At 40.2% G+C, this 21,204-nt stretch overlaps 1 protein-coding gene across 6 annotated transcripts in view; it reads right to left on the reverse strand.

Moving 5' to 3' along the window:
* Positions 1-236: 236 nt before the first annotated feature.
* The window catches only part of OCRL (OCRL inositol polyphosphate-5-phosphatase), a 54,143-nt gene continuing 33,175 nt past the window's right edge, over positions 237-21,204 (reverse strand). For 5 of the 6 annotated variants that reach the window (XM_074392044.1, XM_074392041.1, XM_039464085.2 and 2 more), the window contains 9 exons: positions 17,337-17,447; positions 16,526-16,691; positions 16,038-16,273; positions 6,614-6,637; positions 3,569-3,685; positions 2,432-2,516; positions 1,690-1,817; positions 750-861; positions 237-550 (listed from right to left, as the gene is read on the reverse strand). In XM_074392044.1, the coding sequence (XP_074248145.1) occupies positions 426-550; positions 750-861; positions 1,690-1,817; positions 2,432-2,516; positions 3,569-3,685; positions 6,614-6,637; positions 16,038-16,273; positions 16,526-16,691; positions 17,337-17,447 (1,104 nt within the window). In that variant the 3' untranslated portion in view covers positions 237-425. The remainder of the gene's footprint in view (positions 551-749; positions 862-1,689; positions 1,818-2,431; positions 2,517-3,568; positions 3,686-6,613; positions 6,638-16,037; positions 16,274-16,525; positions 16,692-17,336; positions 17,448-21,204) is intronic. The other variant, XM_074392042.1, reaches the window with a different exon arrangement.

Raw genomic sequence — 21,204 nt, forward strand, 5'->3', positions numbered from 1 at the left:
GTCAAAAGTGCATTATCCAAAGGACTCTAGACAAGTCTCAGCTACAGCAAGTAGTGCTTGTAGGCCTAGAATGGGAACATCTCAGAATCTAGGCCTAGGGTACTAAGGACGATCGTGACAATTGGGTAGGAGGGCAACAAACACATCCCTAGTAAAGGAGTGTAATTACAGATCTTTTTGCCTTATAAAGAGAAAACACAAAAACACCAAAATACGGTAACTTTGGCTTGGCAATATAAGTCTAAAAGTATTTTACTATGCAGGATATGGTAAAGGAGGGGTTAGGAAATGCTCTTCCTTTTTACTATAAACAGAACTTGAAATTCTGCAATAGACCCTTCCCGTGGCATGACTTTTTAAATCATTCTGAAATACTTGGAGCCCGATATCGTCTGCTTCTAGAATCTCAGAGAACAGTAAAAGCCTTAGTCTTCTTCGCTCCCAAGCAGAAAGCCCAGAAGGAACTGAATAGCACGCTTGCGGTCACTTGGAGCCTGTCTTGCCATAAGGTTGGGTGGAGGCCTCAGGAGAAGACTAGAGAAGAGAGTAGCTAGAAGGCGAGAGAAAGACAAGCGGAAACTTTTGTCAGACATAACCTAAGCAAAACCTCATGGCTGGAGGGCCTGGGGACAAGGACTGTAGTTGGGAGGTGACTGCCATGTGCCTGCACATGCAGTAAGGTATACACTGTATGCAATGCACACAGAGTATTCTTAACGAACACCCCATGCAGCGTGAAGCACTCTTACCGATCATGTTGGGATTGACGCTATTGTATTCAGAGAATTTTAAGAGTTCTCGAAGGAATGCCATCAGGTAACGGAAAACATTTCTATGGCATCTCGGAAGCTGGGAGATCACCTGTTTTAAAAAACAGGGGTAGGCCGTGAGAAAAACAGGTGGAAGATGGGAGTAAGAAGAATTTACAGCTGCCATAATAGTCTATAATGCAACCCTTGCAGGACCCATTTCATCTGTCTAAACTTCTGTTGTCTCCTCATGGCCAACACGATACCTTCCAAATTATAACTTCAAAGAAAGAACGGCTGTACTGTTTGATTCCCGGCCACTCAATGACCAGGCCATGTGGTCACTACACATTCACACACACACACCCTGCTTCACAAGCAGGTTGGTGTTCATCTGCTCTTTTCCCATTTCCACAGGCATGTATAGCCATGGCACCTACCAAGCTGATTGGTTTTCTTTTCCTTTTTTTTGAATGGTTTTCTTGACAATGTCACTTAGCATGGATGGGGACTCCTCCCAATACTCACTAGTCCATTTCGCAGGTACTCTCAGCTATTGTGCATCAAAATTATTTCAGGATTAAAAACACACACCAAGAAGAGACAAAGAAGAAAGGCTCCCAAGTGTCACCCATCCTTCCTGGTAATGTCAGCCAGAATTCCATGTACAATTAGCTTCACCAATTTACCCCAGAGTAGAGGGATCCACCCCACTATCGTTTCTGTAAACAGAAATAGGCCAATGGAAAAAAGATGGCAAATATCATGGGAAATAACCTATAATATAAAAGTGGCAACTCTCAATGTTGGTGTCCTGCCATTAATAACAAATCCAGACCCATCCTACCAGACAGCTGGCTGCCTATCTGGCTCTGTAAAACTGACGACTTCTTTATGAGGGAACCTGCGTCAAACGTATCCTCAGATCAGTAGAACCCACCTGTCGGCAGATCCGGGGATCATGAGCAGAGTCAAGGCATCGCTGATACAGTTCGTAACAGATGACTGGCTCTGGTAGGGCTTCCAAGAAAATGAGCAGTGCTTCAGCCACAGAGTGGTTGCTGCCAGCTGAATCAACTTCAGTCAAGGGAAAGGGGCTCCAGGAGACAGGCCACACAGAGATCCAACTGGCTCCTTTCCTCAAGCTCCTGCAGGGACTTCCTCTTATTTAGGGCACACTGGATCCTAATGGGGGTTTGATATTTCATTGGTTCAAGCGCCCTGCTGCTGAGTTGTTATGGAATTGGTCAAAGACTCTTGGCAGCTCTGGCCCAGCTTCAGAGTCAGGGGAATATAGCCTGCAGAATGACAGTTCACACTGGACCAGTCCTATAAACCAGCTACCCATGTTTCCCATGTCTCTCCCTGCCTTGTCAACAGTACGGGTGGTGGCAGGAGTAACTGATCACCTCAAGGAGAACAGTACCAGTGTTGTGGCTTCTATGCCCCATGCTTTTTAAAAATCACTGTTATCTACCCCTTGCTTCCTTTTAGTAAGAGCTAGATATGGAAAGAGGTCAAAAGTTCCTGAAAGGAAACGAGAAACAACTGGATAGTCAGTGGTTATCTTATAATAAATTACAAAGACAGTAAATATAGAACCACAAAAATCAAATGTAGGTGTGAAGAAGAGTTTGACCAAGTACTCATCCAGCTTTTTCAGCTTTGGTTGCAAAGGATACGGATTGTCTCAGGAATGCTGGTATCCAGACAATCAATGATCTGCTGGAGCTCCTCCTGCATTCCAGGGGTCTGGAACAGGTCCTCCTACCAAAGAAGTCAGAATGAAGGGAACAGGCATGGTAATCACTCCTGAGATTATGATTATACCCAATGATCAGAAGAGCAGCAGGAAGCAAAAGGGAAGGGTGGTATGTGTGTTAGTAATTACAAATGGGGGTGTGAAAATTGCACATTTTTCCTATATCATCTCTCTAATCCATGTGAAACATTATTTCAAATAAGAAAATGATCATTTCAAAAGTTGTAGCCTATACCTTATCAGGCAGGGGACTATATGGCTAGATCAGGAAACCAGGTATTCTACTTCTAGCCTCTTTTTAAATTTTTTTATAGAGGCGGGGTTTCACCATGTTGCCCAGGCTAGTCTTGAACTCCTCAGCTCAAGCAATGCGCCCATCTCGGCCTCCCAAAGTGCTGGGATTATAGGCATGAGCCACCATGCCTGGCCTACTTGGAGCCTCTTGACAAGAAGTAGAAGGCAGAGTCCAAACAGAATAACCACATTCAAATGCTAGTACTACTGAATGCTGGGAAAGAAGGAAATCACATGCTCATACTAAACCTTGCTTTCAAGTTATATTACTCTTCAGTAGGTTAAGAAAACATTACCTTTCAATTTAGTCCCAAGAATTGTCTCTTTTGGTGGCAAGTGAGTTGGGGTGGCATTTTAGATAGGATTTAAAAGAAAAATTAGGACCAAATTAAGAAAATGGGTTTAAAACCTGCTTTGGATTTTAAGATCTCTAATGCCTACATGACAGCCAAAGTAGACATTATAGACTCAGGTGTGCAGCTGCCAAGGAAAAAGAGCAGCCAAGAGACAGGTGCTCTTAATTTGGCCTTGGCTCTGCCATAACTAAACTTCGGCCTTGGTCTTAGTTAATAACTTAGCTTTGCATGCTTCAGCTGTGACATCTGTGATTAGGGACACTTCCACTCCCCCAGCTGATTTGACAGTGCCACTGTGTGCAGGTAGCTTGGGAAAGTTAAAAGCACTATGCTGATGTGAGGTGTTATAATTTCCTATAGTATTTACACACCTTCTGAAGTTGTAGGGAAGGTCTACTCTCACTTACCTGGTGACAGGCGTATTTGAATAGGTGATCTACTAGAAGCCAGATCTCTTTGGGGACCTGAAGGGGTCTCTCGCTGGCACCTTCATCCAAAGGAACCTTTTGCAGAAGGGATTTCTCCTAATAGATGAAAAGGGATAAGAATCAAAGGGGTCTCAGAATAAAGACTTTGGTGTGTAACTTAAAGCCTTTCAAATTCTGGTCATGCAGGTACAATGTGATCTTCATCTCTTAAGATTTTCCATTTCTTTTCACTGGGGACACCCCTGGTCAGAAGGCACTTGATAGTGGGTCCCACAGTTAAAGGATCTCCTTTCCTAAATGCTTCACTTAATTGTTCTGCATTTCATTTGAGTTTATAATGTTTATTACATGGATGCCTTGTGTTTAAATCCCTTTGAAGGTGACACTGAGAACCAGTGCTCCAGTGATACAGTCACAGTGGAGTCCATACAGCACTGGTGACTTGGGGACCATTACAACTGTCCATATAGTACTTTGAGAGACCAGGGTCTACACTTAGATTTTTGTTGATTTCTAACTTACTCTTCCTTTGGGTCTTACCACAGATACTGTTGTTTTCAATGCTGATTTAAATGAGCTTCTTTGGTCCTCAGGAATTAAAGACAACTCTCCCCAACATTAGACCCACATATGTGAATACTTCAGGCTTGATGGAACTTCTAATCTTCAGACACTAAAACTCATAAGCCTTAAGGTCCAAAAATAGTAAACTGAATACAGCTAACCAAGAGGCAGAAATACCATGAAAAGTCTAAGGTCTGAGTCCAGAAGTTGCGGTTTCTAGGAATAACTCAGCAAAGATTCTACGAGCTTTTACTCCTTTAATCTATCTTTCTACTATCTGTTACATTCTTCTGAAAGAATGTAAGAGAAAAACCCAGAAGTGACATAAAAGAAGTGACATAAATTAAACCAATCGCTATATGTGAATTGGAAATGGCCAGGAAATAAACTCAGTTATCTTATGTTCATGTAGTCAAATATAAATTACACGAAAAAATGTTTGAAATAGTAAAGGCATCTGAAGGCAGCCTTCAGAAAAATCCCAGTGGAGAGAACCCTGACCGATGTTTTTGCATTCTCCTCCCTCCCCTGCCTCCGGCTAGAGGTCATATATATTCTGTATGTTTAACTAAGAAATTCTTGCTCAACATTGTGCAACTTGTAAATTCCATCCACAACCCCCAGTCACGCAGCTTCAAAAGAAAAAAAAAACGAGCATGTCACTACTTTCCCAGAGACCACATTGCACTACAGCCGAGCTGAGGTCTCTTCTTAACATTGTGTTCTTTAACAAGCACTGATGACCTTTAAAAGCTGCTGTGTCTTTCTAAGGGAATAAGAAAGAGAAGGGAGTGTGACAGTTGGTTACCATTTAAAATCTTTTTTTTTTTTTTTTTCACATTCAGTTTGCTTCCTTTCTTTCCCTGGGATTCTATCACTTGATATTCATGTTCCTAACAGTTGCCAGAACGTCTATCAGTGGCTCATCCATTTATTTCTTTCCAGTTGCAAGTATCAAATCCAAGCATCCACATGATATTTGAGCCAAAACACTGTCCATCACACACTCTGCTAACTCTCTGGACCAAATGCAGCACATGTACTGACTCTTTAGCAGATACCTCCAAACTTGCCATATAGAAATTATGCTGCACTGATTCATGTACTTTTTAAAAAGTCTGACATCCAACTGGAGCTTATCCCGTACTAAGGCATTAAGGCAACACAAAGCACCGTCTAAGATAAAAAGACAGAACATGGACTGCTCTTAACAGGGAAGAGCTAGGAAGCACAGCTGTCTCAAACCTTGGTGGTTTAAAAAGGTTAATAAAATGTCAGTAGATTATATACAGCATCTACTATTCATTTTCAAATACCTGTATGATAATGTGAAATGCCACAGTTGTGTCTCCGAAGTCTAGAGAAAGATCGTGCACAAGAAACAATACTTGAAAAAGTTCACAAATTATCTTGAACTCTAAATTTTCAAAGGAAAACCAAGGTACTTTGTCTTCTTTCAAGAAGACACATTCAGCGCCTGATAAGCACACACCTCGTCACCTTATTTACTGTTTTTTTGTTTTTTTTTTGAGATGGAGTTTCACTCTTGTTACCCAGGCTGGAGTGCAATGGCGTGATCTCGGCTCACCGCAACCTCCGCCTCCTGGGTTCAGGCGATTCTCCTGCCTCAGCCTCCTGAGTAGCTGGGATTACAGGCACGCGCCACCATGCCCAGCTAATTTTTTGTATTTTTTAGTAGAGACGGGGTTTCACCATGTTGACCAGGATGGTCTCGATCTTTTGACCTCGTGATCCCCCGTCTCAGCCTCCCAAAGTGCTGGGATTACAGGCTTGAGCCACCGTGCCCGGCTATTTACTGTTAATAACTAAAGCATGAACAGTATACCATCCCCATCATCAAAATGCATTAAATTCCACCAAGTGGGGAGGTTACATGACCTCAGCAAGTTTTTCAATCTTTCTGGGACTTGGTTATCTCATCTATTAGAATGGAGAAAATATCTGTCTCAAGGTAGAGGGCTGAACCAGATGATCTTTGATGATCTTGATCAGGTCTACGATTCTACGCTATGCTCGCTTTCTTGATCATATCTGTGTATTTTTCTGAAATTAACTGCTATAATCATTCATTTCAAATCATTCTTAATGCAACAGAAAGCTACTTCTTCTGGTTTTATTGTCACTGGAAATGGAGAACAACTAACTGGTACCCTACTCCAATTCATGTTCAGATACATCAAGACGACTCTGTAGTTCTCAATTCAAAAATACAAATCTGGAATCTTGAGTCCTACTGCTTTTATGTACCGAGTCTCACTGACTTGACTCATAGAGTAAATACCTTTCCTGTACTTCAAACACACTTAAATACAGCTGGCATGACTTTAGAGAAGTCTCACCAAGTCAGAGGCCTCTGATAAGGGAACGCCTAGGGACAAATTCCAGGGACACAGTTAAGTGCACAAGGAAACTCTCATAACCACCAATGGATTGCATTACCTTTTCTAGGAAGCTGTCTTCTTCCTGAGAGCGGAGCAGGAAAAGAAAGCCATTGACAGACAGAATATGATTAGAATTAATTTACAGAATTAGAAACAGATCAGTATTAGAACTCACTATCTTACCAGATATACATGCTTTAAACAGCTTTGAATTCTTCAAATAAATTATGATTGTTGAAAATGAAATACATTCTTCACATGCAAAATTCTCTACAATACATTTTAAATTTTTGTGCAGTTTATTGAGAATATCACTCAAGAAACGTGTAGTTCTAGACTTCTGTGCACTTTGGCAGCTACCAACTGACCCAACCAAATGCCCCTGATGTCTCTTATTTGTCTCTTGTTATTTGTCTGCTGCTTGGAGGCAGATGCATTGAGGTATATACCTCAATGGAAGAATGTGGTTATCACTCTACTTTCCTTTTTCATTCTTCTCACCGCAGCCAGCCTCCTAAGCACCATTCCAGATTCCTTTCTATATCCCCGTACCCACTCCCCTCCTCAAAGGCCCCCAGAGTGCCCAGATTTGAAGGTTCTTCTGAACTATAAATGAATTTCACTTCAGACCTTAGTGGATCCAAAGATCCATCATTATCCCCTATTTTTATTTTCCTGTTGGGTATAAGAGAAAAAAGAGAAGCAGGGGATAGGTAAGAAGGTATCTTTTTTTTTTTTTTGAGACAGAGTCTCACTCTGTCTCCCAGGCTGGAGTGCAGTGGCCCGATCTCGGTTCACTGCTACCTCTGCCTCCCAGGTTCAAGCAATTCTCTGCCTCAGCCTCCCAAGTAGCTGGGATTGCAGAAACCCACCATCACACCAGACTAATTTTTGTACTTTGAGTAGAGACAAGGGTTCACCAGCGTGGCCAGGCTGGTCTTAAACTTGTGACCTCGTGATCTACCCACTTTGGCCTCCCAAAGTGGTGTAATTACAGCTGTGAGCCACCACGCCCAGCAGCCTATCTTTTTAATCTTCCTTTTTTTTTTTTTTTTGAGATGGAGTTTCACTCTTGTTACCCAGGCTGGAGTGCAATGGCACGATCTCGGCTCACCGCAACCTCCGCCTCCTGGGTTCAGGCAATTCTCCTGCCTCAGCCTCCTGAGTAGCTGGGATTACAGGCACGCGCCACCATGCCCAGCCAATTTTTTGTATTTTTAGTAGAGACGGGGTTTCACCATGTTGACCAGGATGGTCTCGATCTCTTGACCTCGTGATCCACCCGCCTCGGCCTCCCAAAGTGCTGGGATTACAGGCTTGAGCCACCCCGCCCAGCCCTAATCTTCCTGTCTTTTATGCTGTTATTATAATCGAATAATAACAGCAGCAATGATAACTACCACCACTGCTTACGGAGCATCTGTCATATACCAGGAACTGTGCAAAGTGCTTATATACAGTCATTTAATCCGTACACATGTGCAAAGCAGGTATTATTCCCAACTTACAGATGAAGAAACAGAAGCTCTGAAAGCTTAAATTATTTGTCCAAGGCCACACTTACTATTAGGTAGTAAGTGGCTAAATCAGGATTGGATCCCAGGTCTGACCAATTTGACAGTCACTATCACTATGTTCCCTTAGACAATTCAAAAAGGACAATGTGAATGCTTCCTGGACAGAGAGGTAGGGGAAAACTGTGAGAATATATTCTCCATAACAGGCTAAGGACAGTTAAGTGCGGAGAAACCCCACTTAAAAGACAGCATGACTAATGGAAAGAGTATAGGCACTGGTGTTAGATAGGCTTGGGTACAAGTCTTTGTTATACCTCTTAGCAATTTTGTGTAGCCCTCACCCAAGTTACCAAACTTTATAGAGCCTCAGTTTTTTCATCTCTAAAACAGGGATATTTACCTTGAAGCAGCATAAAACAAGGAGCAACGGGGCAGTAGGCCAGCAGAAGGTCTGAGGCCCTCAAAGTTCCGCATACCCCCCAAGTGACTCCCAACCTGGATTGTTTCCAATCTGACCATGGATCACTAAAGCACTCAAGTCTAAATTACATGTCTCAGTTCTGATAGGTAAAAGGAGAAATACCAATCTTACTGTCTGAGATGCATGGGGGCTGGGAGTAGGAAGGGGGAAGAGGAAAAGTATGTGCTCCTTGGGATTCCAAGTGGTAATACTGAATGCATTTCCCTCAAACTAATGTTATCCATGGTGATTAGGTGTTTCAGTATAGGTAGATACTTTACAAATTAAACATGCCGTGGTGGGTTTACCCAGACTCTTAAATATCACATGAAATAAAGTAATTAGAATAAGTGCTTTATAAGGTATTTATAGTATTGTGATTATAATACCTTTTAATGTCAAGTTAATTCTGAGTGCCAAACGTCCAATTTGATGCAATTTTGGACTAGAACCTCTTGTAAAATTTAGGACTTGTTATCAAATAGACAGTCCACCTGACACACTTTATATTTTCCTCCCATGAATATGTGATACATGATATGAATAAAACTAGACAGAGACTGTGTATACTAACCTATCAAACTAGGCTCTCAAAAACACTTTTCTTTGCACAGCAGCCATTCTCTGGTACAAGGCATTGTGCTAAAATGCCTTTGCAGGGGAAGGCATGAGAAATGGATACATAAAGGAGAAAGACCTGGTTTGTCCCTGACTCTGGTTTGCAACTGAGTTGGGCTGAGGAGTTCTAGAGTTTACAGACTGCTATTGTTATAACTTATGAATATGAGTTCTCAATAAATCACTACTAGCCCTTTAAAAGACTCACAGAATTTTAGAGATGGAGAGATAATATTACAAGTGGAACAGGCAGAAATAAACAAAAGGCACAGAGATGGTAAATCACAAATTATGATTAGGAAGAAGTTAGTCATCTCTTTGTGGGAGGCATGGAGAATGCCGAGAAAAACAGTGGGAAATAAATCTGAAAAGGTATGTTGAAGCCAGACTTGGGGGGACCTTGCATAACAGATTAAGAAATTTGGACTGTATTCAGCAAGCATGGGGGAGCCACTGACTACCTTTAAGCAAGGAAGGGATAGGCCCCAAAGCAGTAGTGCACAAAGATCAATCTGACAGCTCTGAATAGGAAAAATTGAAGGGGGTGGGGGGGCAGGAGGGGAGGGAGGGACGGAGAGAGAGAGAGAGAGAGAGAGACAGACAGACAGACAGACAGACAGACAGACAAAGGGATCATGCAAAGGCTACCGAGGTAGGGCAAGCAGAAGAAGGTAAACAACTAATAAAGGAAAATGTGTGTGTGTCTGTGTGTCTGTGTGTCTGTGTGTGTATATGCGTAAAATTTGTAAGTATATACATATACAATTTGTAAGTATATTAAAGGTTATATTATATATAATACATATAATAAAAGGTTATCATATGTATTACATATAACCTTTAATATACTTACAAAGTATATATGTATATACCTTTTATTATATATATTATATGTAATATAATATTCATTCAAATGAACGAATACAAGAGAAAACGGAAAGAAGAATCAAAAGGACTTTGATTAAATACTGATGGAGGGTTAAGAGATTTACTTCTCTAGGCATAAGCATAAAGAAAGAACATAGAAATTACATTGAATTCAACCCTAGTCTCAATTTTGAAAATAGAAATATCACTTAACCTTTATTAGTAAACAGCTTACTCCTATGGTAATCCTAAGGTTTCTACTATGAATCACTTAGTTCAACCAATTTTAAAGAGCAGAGATGTCCACTCTCTGCAAAAGGCTATACAAGGGTTACATTTAAAATTAGTTCAACCATTGGGGAAGACAGTGTGGCGATTCCTCAAGGAACTAGAAATAGAAATTCCATTTGACCCAGCAATCCCATTACTGGGTATATATCCAAAGGATTATAAATCTTTCTATTATAAGGACACATGCACACGAATGTTCACTGCAGCACTGTTTACAATAGCAAAGACTTGGAACCAACCCAAATGCCCATCGATGATAGACTGGACAGGGAAAATGTGGCACATATACACCACTGAATACTATGCAGCCATAAAAAATGATGAATTTGTGTCCTTTGTAGGGACATGGATGAACCTGGAAACCATCATTCTCAGCAAACTGACACAAGAACAGAAAATCAAACACCACATGTTCTCACTGAGGCAGGTGTCAAACAATGAGAACACATGGACGCAGGGAGGGGAGCATCACACACTGGGGTCTGTCGGGGGGGAAATAGGGGAGGGACAGCAGGGGGTGGGGAGTTGGGGAGGGATAACATTGGGAGAAATGTCAGATGTAGGTGATGAGGAGGAAGGCAGTAAACCACATTGCCATGTATGTACCTATGCAACAATCTTGCATGTTCTTCATATGTACCCCAAAACCTAAAATGCAATAAAATATATATATATATATATATATATATATATATATATATATATATATATATTTTTTTTTTTTTTTTTAAAGGGGGAACTTAGTTCAAGATTTTCCCAGTGGGACAACACTGGCACATAGCAAATGTAATGCAAATCATTCTTCGCCCCACCATTCACCCTCAGAAAAATGTTCTCTGTGGTAAATGCAGCTAAAATATAATAAAAGAGTCAATTAGAGGTGGAAGATCCAAATTTAAAAATAAAAAGCAGAAAACTGAATGGAAAATGAAGTTCTAAAAAGGATTAGATCATATGAAATAGAGAAGAAACACAAGCCATATACTTAACAGAGTAAGAAATGGATGGTCAGATCAGTAAGACAAAGTAAACACATAGTGAAAAAAACACTATGGACAAATTAACAAGTTATTCCTGTTATTTCAAATTTTTGGTACTGTTCTCCCAACAGACATATCCCCAAGCAAATATAGTTTCTCTACCCACCCTTCAACTTTTTTCATCTCTGTATTTACAACTTAGCCAGATCTGGCAAGTTCAAATCTTGTCTCTTTTCAATTAGTCTATTCTACAAGGAACATCAGAATGTTGTTTCAACTATATCAATTTGCAACCTCATACTAATCAGCAAACTCTTCTGATGGTTCTAGATACCCTCTGGCTCAAGTATAAGCTACCTAAGGACTTCAGGACTCTCTACCACCTGCCCCATTCTCCCTAACCAGCTTCATACATTCTTATCCTTATTCTTCTCTTGTCCCAGGGAAATCTTACAACTTTTCATACATGGTCTTTTCACTTTCACCTTCTACCCTTTATTCAAGATGTCCCTTATGCCTGGAAGAGCCTGCTCACTCAATATATTAAAACATGTTTCCGCCGGGCGCGGTGGCTCAAGCCTGTAATCCCAGCACTTTGGGAGGCCGAGGCGGGTGGATCACCAGGTAGAGAGATCGAGACCATCCTGGTCAACATGGTGAAACCCTGTCTCTACTAAAAATACAAAAAAAAACATTAGCTGGGCATAGTGGCTCGTGCCTGTAATCCCAGCTACTCAGGAGGCTGAGGCAGGAGAACTGCCTGAACCCAGGAGGCAGAGGTTGCAGTGAGCCGAGATTGCGCCATTGCACTCCAGCTTGGGTAACAAGAGCGAAACTCCATCTCAAAAAAAAAAAAAAACAACATGTTTCCTAAGTACTTGGATTTGACTGAAAATAATTCTGTAACTAATCCCAAACCACCTCCCTAGATCACTTTATTCTTATTTGCTAAATTTATTTCTCAGTCATGTTAATGTTACATGTATCAAATATTCATTAAAATGAAAACAGGCTGATTCTCATCTCTACAGGGATGAGCTGGTCATCAGTAAGCTTTTATAGCATATAAGGGCTTGAATAAACAACATAGGGAAGGAATCTATTGTTAATACAAACTATAGCCTGCATAATACTAACTTTAAATGACTTTCCAAAATACTGACTTACCAAGCACACTAGACATTAGCCAGTAAAGGTGGTTAACGTTCAGATTATCTTTAACCAAACTCCCTGTTAACCATGACTTAAAATTTAGCCATATTGTACATGCAAGTATACTTTCATCACCACTAAATTATAGGAACTCACATAAACCCCATAATACTTTGTGTCCAGTGTGTAATGAATCAATATTGATGATTATTTGCTACTTAATATTCTAGTTAACACAACAGAAAAATCTATCTTAATTCTGAAAAAGAATAAAGATGATTACAAATGGTAGACTTTCATCTGTTTCCTACCTTTGCTAATCCCAACTATTCTAGGAGTGGCAAAGTCACTGTCATGAAAAGGGCAGGAAGGATGAAAAATAATTATGTCAGTTATTTCACTCTGCATTTGGTGGGAAAAGGATCTTTCTAAAACAGGACATAGACAACACATACATTAAACTCATTTCTGGCTTCACCAACATTTTCGAGTAAATACAACAGAGGGCAGGTACCATTACTGATAGCATCATCTCACGAGATTTGAAATATGATATTGCGTTTTAGGGGAAAAAACATGAAAATTATACCTGAGGAATCATTTCCGAAGGTTAAAATCAAGTCACAACAGAGTGGGAAGGTATTAAAGATGGGGTACTAATTACTTTCGATTTCTTGCTTATTCTTCTACACTAATGCAGGTTGAGTACCCCTAATCCGGAAATCCAAAATGCTCCAAACTCTAACCTTTTTGAATACTGTCATGATGATCAAAGGAAATGCTCATTGGAGCATTTCAGATTTCCAGATTAGGGAAGCTGAACTGGTAAGTATATAATGCATACATCTGAAATCTGAAAAAGATTGAAATCTGAAACACTTTTCGTCCCAAGCATTTTGGATAATGGATAATCAACCTGTATAGATAATTTCCTCATCAATGAGATATAGGAATTAATAACACTGAAATGCAACAGACTGTGAAAAGAAATCAGAACCCTAAATCCTATAAAATAAAAGCTTTAAAGGAAAAATGACATACAATTTAATAAAAACTCAGAAATTATGTAATTAAAAATGACCAGGGTTCTATTATTTTAACCCTGAATCACTCGTACACAAAAAGGAAAAAGGCTTCCCGCCGGGCGTGGTGGCTCATGCCTGTGATCCAGGGGAGGCCGATGCAGGCGGATCACCTGAGGTCAGGTGTTTAAGACCAGCCTGACCAAGATGGCAAAACCGCGCCTCACTAAAAATACAAAAAAATTAGCCCGGAAAGGTGGCAGGTACCTGTAATCTCAGCAACTTGGGAGGTTGAGGAAGGAGAATCACTTGAACCCGGGAGGCAGAGGTTGCAGTCAGCCGAGATCGCACCACTGCACTCCAGCCTGGGTGACAGAGCGACACTCCATCTCAAAAAAAAAAAAAAAAAGAAGGCTTCCCAAAGAGCTATTCATTCCTTTAATGATTTTGGTTACTTTCTATTCATGGGCAAACATGGTAGAATTACCTGATACTATACTTTACATAAAATAAAAACTTTATGCCGGTTGAGCCTCTTCTGGCCAATCCCAGAATTAATATGAAAAACTGCAAAGTTTTTCATATTAATGGCAAAGATATTCTAATACCTTCACTGACTTCGACCAAAAATAAGGATAGGTTCCAGTTTACACGAGGTAAGGGGGAAGAAGAGAGTATAAAAGGGATAAGTCTAAAAAGAAAAAAAAGAAGAAACCAGACGAATGTAGGACATGGTGGAGCCTTGACTGGACATTTGTACTGGACTCTTAAAAAAGTCAATGTCACTAAAGAAAGTAAGTGGGAACTGTACTACTCCAATAGAGACTTCAGAGACCTCACCAAATACTACATGAACCCAACTGGATTTTGGTTTAAAAAAAGGTGTAACAGAAATTCTTGGGACAGCTGAAGAAATCTGAATATGGACCGAATGTTAAATGATACTATGGATTACTATTAGTTTTCTTATACATAATAATGGTATTGTGCTTAAGTTTCTCCTTTCTGTTAAGAGATGCAGTCTGAAGTATTTAGTAGTAAACTGACATATTACCACTTAATTTTCATGACACAGCAAAAAAATCTGTGTGTATATACGTACAGAAGGCATGTGGGGGTGTGTTGTACTGTTCTTTCCATTTTTCTGCACATTTGACATTTTTCTTAAGAAAAAGCTGGGACAAAGAAAGCTGGGAAATGATGTTTGAGATGAAGGAAAGGGGGCAGGAGAAATAAGGAAAAGTAACTTCATCCACAATGTATTTTAAGAGGTGAAATACTAAAATTTGAAAGACAGAAATATAATGTTAGGAGAGAAACAATTATGAAAAACAGCAGAATGGTAGGATATGAATTTCTGAAGAAAATGGTTCTCTCTCAAACAGAGGTAATATACTCAGTCACAAGGGCCCTGGGGAAATAAGTATAATTCCAAGAAAGAATGCCAGGGCTGGACTCAGTGTTTTAATCTGCTATCTGAGTCACAGCTGAAACAATTCCATGGCAACAGAACAGATCGGACTCAGACAAGCCAGAGAAGCCTGCCCACTGGTCTAGACCTCCGTGCTAGATACGATCACTCGCTCTGGCCTAAAGGCCATGTGAATACTAACAGTAAGGACAACGTATGCTGTCACCTCACCTAATTTTCTTTGGTAAAAGACCAAGAATATATTTTTGTAGCCCAAAGAGATCTGCATACAATCCAACAATATTTTCATTTAAAAGGAAATTTCTTAACACAGTGAACTTTATTGCTAAATCAATTTATGTTACTGAAGATAGTTAAGTACTTCCTTCATAAAATTATTAATATTACAGCTTGGCTTGGGGAGAGATGGGAAAATCAACCTCCTTTCCTTTCTTAAGCACGTCACATTAAATAAGTATCAAATTTCAATGTACAATATAAGTATCTGGAATGCGGATAAAATGCAGATTTGTAAGCTCCACATCCTGAGATTCTGATTCTCTTGCCAGACATGAGGATGCCTGTAATAAGCTCCCCAGGGATTCTGATTTAGGTACTCCAGGGTTCCGGTAGAGTTCTATGCTTCCATAAGCAGCGAAGTTTGACTCTGATTAGATATAATGTGGTGTTAGTAAGGAATACTAAACTGGGAGTCAGGAAATCTGGGATTTGTTACTAACTGATGGTATTCGACTTTAAGCAAGTCAATGTCTCTGTGCCTCAGTTGTCTCATATGCTCTAGGAGGATAATTCTGCCTGCCCCACTTAGCATCCCTCACGTACATGCTAATTTATACAAAAGTGACTGAAGAGTATGAAGAGCTTAACAAATAAGTATTCTGTCTTTGAGAGGGGATTCTTTAATCTTATTTGGTGAGCTTAGTATTATCTATTGTACTCCCAACAAGAGCCAACTGCAGATTAGTCCCCCCTCTTTCCTTAGGCTTAACCTAATCAAAACAGTGCTAGAGTAAAGTGACATTCTTATCATTTGACATCCCCCACAGCCAAAAGAAGACAGCAAGCACAAAGATAGTGAAGACATCACTTAAGTATTATGAAAATTAAATGTAAAAGAGGTGTATGTCTTGGGACAGTTCTTACCAAGTCTATGAGTTTGGTAACAGGAACTTCTCGGATTGGTCTTTTCATGCGGCACAAAGCCTCTAAAGATGTACCAAAACAGCTTGGGAGGTAATTTCCACTGATTGTCAAGAAGTAATCTTTGCCTCGATCCAGGTGAAGGACAAGAATATCTTCAATCTTATCTTCCCCTGAGTTCAAGATGGTTACAGAGTCTTTGCTGACATACACATCAAGAGAAATGTCCACTGTCTCATCTGAAATGTAAGAGATGACACATGGTAATAGAAAAACTTCCAGTGGGAAAGCAAAAAGAGTATAAGAACCAACAGAAAAGTGTCCTCTAAAAAAATCATTAAGCAATGATGGGGAAGAGATAGGACACACAATAGAGGTACAACCAATATGACAGTAAAGGTAAGAGACATGTGGTTAGAAAACAGGAAGTTATACCAAGGATGGGAGTCATGAGGACATCAAGCAGAGACAATGGTAAAGGGAAAACTCACTTGGCTCCAAGTAGCCCTCAAAGGGTTCAGCCCGAAGCCATGGCTTGCAGTACTGGCTGTCATTAAGCTTAGGGATGAAAGAAAAATGGCAGGGAACCTGTCCATTGTTGCTGATCTGGAACTTCTCCTTTTGTAGTTGCCGAAACTTCACATTTTCAAACACAAACTGGGGAATAACAGACAGACACAAACATGCATCACTAGTAGGGGAAGTAAGTCAGTTGGATTATTCCATGGAGGATATGAGGAATAAGGTAATTGTTAAACAGGTGTGCAGATGCCATAGACATTCACCAACTGCACCAATTTCACAGCATCCACTTGCATATATTATTATACTCACACCAGCAGAGAAGGAGTTAGGTGGCTCTTGCTACTTCTCCAGGCTACTCTGATCATTCCTAGGATCCTAAGAGGGTAACCCAACCTTGGTTCAGAGCATTCATCCTGTGACCAAGTCCTGGTTTCTGAGATATGAATTAACTAGCAAGTCTGAAACATTAAACAAGAGCAGCTAACAACAGAGGACTTACTACGTGCTGGGTGCTCTTCTGAGAGCTTCACATGTATTAACTCATATAATCCTTACAACTACCCCTTAATCCAGAAAAGGAAACTGTGGCTCTGAGCGGGTAAGACTCTTGCCTGAGGTCATACATCTAATAAATGGCAGTGATAGGACTGGAATGGAGAAAGTTTGATGCCACGACATGGGCTTAACCACTTTGCTATGTTGCCTTTTCTAAGTAACAGTTTCTTCTGTGCTAACCACAGTGGGCAGTAGATAGGGAGATCATGTATTTTTGCTCACCTCCCTCCTGCTGAGTTCTAAGGAAGGAAGGAAGTCATTTTCCATTCTGTCCATGATGCGTACAATATCTTCAAAGACTTTCCGGTACCTTCGTTCATCTACAACCTTCACCTGAAAGAAAATGTATTCTGTTTTCAGTCTTTTATGTTTCTAGCTCATCTCCCTTGGAGATTATCTCACTATTTAAAACTGGTCATTACAGCAACCATTTAAAATAAACTGTGGTGCAAACAATATCCTCACTTTCTGTATCTTGTTTCACCCACAACTTTCACCTGAAAGAAAACAGATCTTGCTTTAGTTTTATTTGCTCTCGATTTTTATATCTCCAAGCATCTCTAACAATTTTTAAGAGGCCACTAAAGCAAACATAAATTCAACAAAGCATTCCAGAAGCACACACTTTAAGGTAAAGGTAAGATTATAAATTGAACAAAGCATTATGGAAGCACACACTTCAAGGTAAAGGTAAGATTACCTGGCTAACCTCTTGTAAAAGTTAAACCCCTATGTTAAGAAGCTTGGCAATAATAAATACTTGGGAAGAATATTTTCTTGCTTCATTGTTATTTGGTAGTGGAGAAAATGTGATGATTATGGTAAAAATGATTTCTTGCACTGTAGAAAATGACAGTGTCAAAACACGGCAATTACTGTTTCTAACAATCCTAACTTAGCGAGGTGGCAGAAAATATTATTAAAAAGCTTTTAATTCTATTAGATTCTATGTACAATACCAAGAATTATAATATCACTGCTCAGATTATGTAATAGCAGAGATATATTAATAAATGGAACCTACAGCCATTTTAGAAAACGGCTGAAACAAAATGTCCTAGAGTAAAACCATGACAACGGATAAACACATCTCGACCGATAGATAAAAAAATTTCCCACCTGACACAGCACTTTCAGCTTCCTGATATAGCTGTGTTTTTCTAAATATTAAAGCTTCATCCAAACCAATGCCAAAATTAATTTAATTAACACAGATTTTAAATTGAGAAATTGGTTTCTTTTTTAGACTAGGACATTTCACAAAAATCCATGTCAAAAAAAGTGATACATGCAGCAAAGGTTCTAAAAAGATGTGAAAAGAGATGCTGGTGAGACTGTTGGGAAATAGGAATGTTTTTACACTGTTGGTAGGAGTGTAAATTAATTCAACCATTGTGAAAGACAGTGTGGCAATTCCTCAAGGATCTAGAACCAGAAATACCATTTGACCCAGCAATCCCATTACTGGGTACATACCCAAAGGAATCTAAATCATTCTACTATAAAGACACGTGCACACGTTATGTTTATTGCAGCACTACTTACAATAGCAAAGACGTGTAACCAACCCAAATGCCCACTAATGATAGACTGGATAAAGAAAATGTGGTATATACATAGCATGGAATATTATGCAGCCACAAAAAGGAATGAGATCCGGCTGGGCACGGTGGCTCACGCCTGTAATCCTAGCACTATGGGAGGCTGAGGCGGGTGGGTCACTTGAGGTCAGGAGTTCAAAACCAACCTGGCCAACATGGTGAAACCCTGTCTCCACTAAAAATACAAAAAAATTAGCTGGGCATGGTGGTGGGTGCCTGTAAATACCAGCTACTCAGGAGGCTGAGGCAGGAGAATCACCTGAGTCTGGGAGGCAGAGTTTGAAGTGAGCCAAAATTGTGCCAGTGCACTCCAGCCTGGGCAAAAGACCGAGACTCTGTCTCAAAAAATAAAAAATAAAAAATCATGTCCTTTGCAGGGACATGGATGCAGCTGGAAGCCATCATCCTCAGCAAACTAACACAGGAACAGAAAACCAAACACTGCATGTTCTCACTCATAAGTGGGAGCTGAACAATGAGAACACATGGCCACAGGGAGAGGAACAACACACACAGGGCCAGTCAGTGGGTAGCGGGGTGAGGGGAGGGAGAGCGTAAGGACAAATAGCTAATGCATGCTGGACTTAAAACCTAGATGATGAGTTGATGGGTGCAGCCAACCACCATGGCACACATATACCTATGTAAGAAACCTATGTTCTGCACTTGTATCCTGGAACTTAAAATAAAAATTTTAAAAAGATGTGGGAAATAAGAACATCAAAGCTGAGTCAAATATCTCAGAATGTGGAGTTATTTCACATACTTGGTTTTTTTTTTTTTTTTTGAGACGGAGTTTCGCTCTTGTTACCCAGGCTGGAGTGCAATGGCGCGATCTCGGCTCACTGCAACCTCCGCCTCCCGGGTTCAGGCAATTCTCCTGCCTCAGCCTCCTGAGTAGCTGGGATTACAGGCACGCGCCACCACGCCCAGCTAATTTTTTGTATTTTTAGTAGAGACGGGGTTTCGCCATGTTGACCAGGATGGTCTCGATCTCTTGACCTCGTGATCCACCCGCCTCGGCCTCCCAAAGTGCTGGGATTACAGGCTTGAGCCACCGCGCCCGGCTATTTCACATACTTGAACTGTAACTCTTAGAGAACTGAGGATCAATAACAACCACTTTACCATCACCAGGGTCCATATTATAGCATTAGGTTAAGATAAATTTTTTTTTGATAAATTTTATACTTTTACAAAACTTTGCAACTTTTAATTTCCAAAAGTATTTTGCACATGCCTTTTTACTTTCACAACCTGGAAGGCTACCAAAGCAAGGAATATTTTTGTTCTGATACTTGAGAACATTAAGATACAAAACGATCAACAAATTTGCTCACTGCCATAGTTAATATCAAAGGTGACATCTGGACTAGTGTAAGACTCTTTCCAATATACCAGATATGTGACAGAATCAACTTGAGTATGTCTTAAAAGCACAGCTGCCTGGACCTACTAATCACAATCTCCAGGGGTGGGGGCCCACGTATTCACACTTTTTTTTAAAGCTAAAGAATTTTTATATCCCCCGAAGTCTGAGAACCAATGCAACAGATCACAGTACCAAGTACAGGGGTGGAACCCTATCCCAGCTTTATCTCAGCCAGCCCACATCAAGTCTTCTGAAATTAACTGGCCAAGGTGCACTTGGCTCCTTTGTTAAGTCACTGGTGCCAATGGTGGTGAAAATGTTGTGTGGTTTTTAAAGCCTCTAATCGTAGCATGCCCAAGAATCCAAAACACTGAGTGGTCACTCAGTAAAATCAAACCTTTTCTCAGCGGGTTATCATGATCACCGCACTTAATGGCAAATCAAGGATAATGGTGGGGGAACCCCAAAGAATTTCACAACCTGATACATCCATTTTAGTAAAGGAAATTACTGACAAAATTAGGAATTTGAAAAAAAGTACAATGAGCTAGGTCTTTATGTAATAAGATGGACAGCTCTCCAAGACACACTGCTGATTTAAAAAAATCAAGTTGTAGACCAATATATACATATGAGACCGCTTATGATATACAGACACCTATACACAAAACAGTATTTTGTCTATGGGTGAACAAAAAAGCACATACAAAGGTCTAGAACTGCACTGTCCAGTACAACAGTGATTAGCTACATAGGGAATTTTAATTTAAATTACTTCAAATTAAATAGAGTAAAAAGTTCAGTTCTCAGTTGCACTAGCCACATTTCAAGTACTCAATAGCCCTCTGCGGCTAGTAGCCACTGGACTGGACAGCACAGATACAGGACATTTCCATCATCACAGAAAGCTCTATTGGACAGCACTGGTCTAGAAAGACATAAACTCATAAGAGTAGTGGCCTGGCTGGGGAATTGGGGGTTAGGCAAAGTTGGGAGTAGGAGACAGAACAGGGATTGAAGAACTTCTGATTTATCTGTTAATTCCGCTTAAATTTCCTTTTAATTTTTTTTAAAAGCACTTGAATTACAACTTAAAAATCACTAAAAAGTCAAAAGG

The sequence above is a fragment of the Saimiri boliviensis genome, chromosome X (genome assembly GCF_048565385.1).
Source record: "Saimiri boliviensis isolate mSaiBol1 chromosome X, mSaiBol1.pri, whole genome shotgun sequence".
Classification (NCBI taxonomy): Eukaryota; Metazoa; Chordata; class Mammalia; order Primates; family Cebidae; genus Saimiri; species Saimiri boliviensis.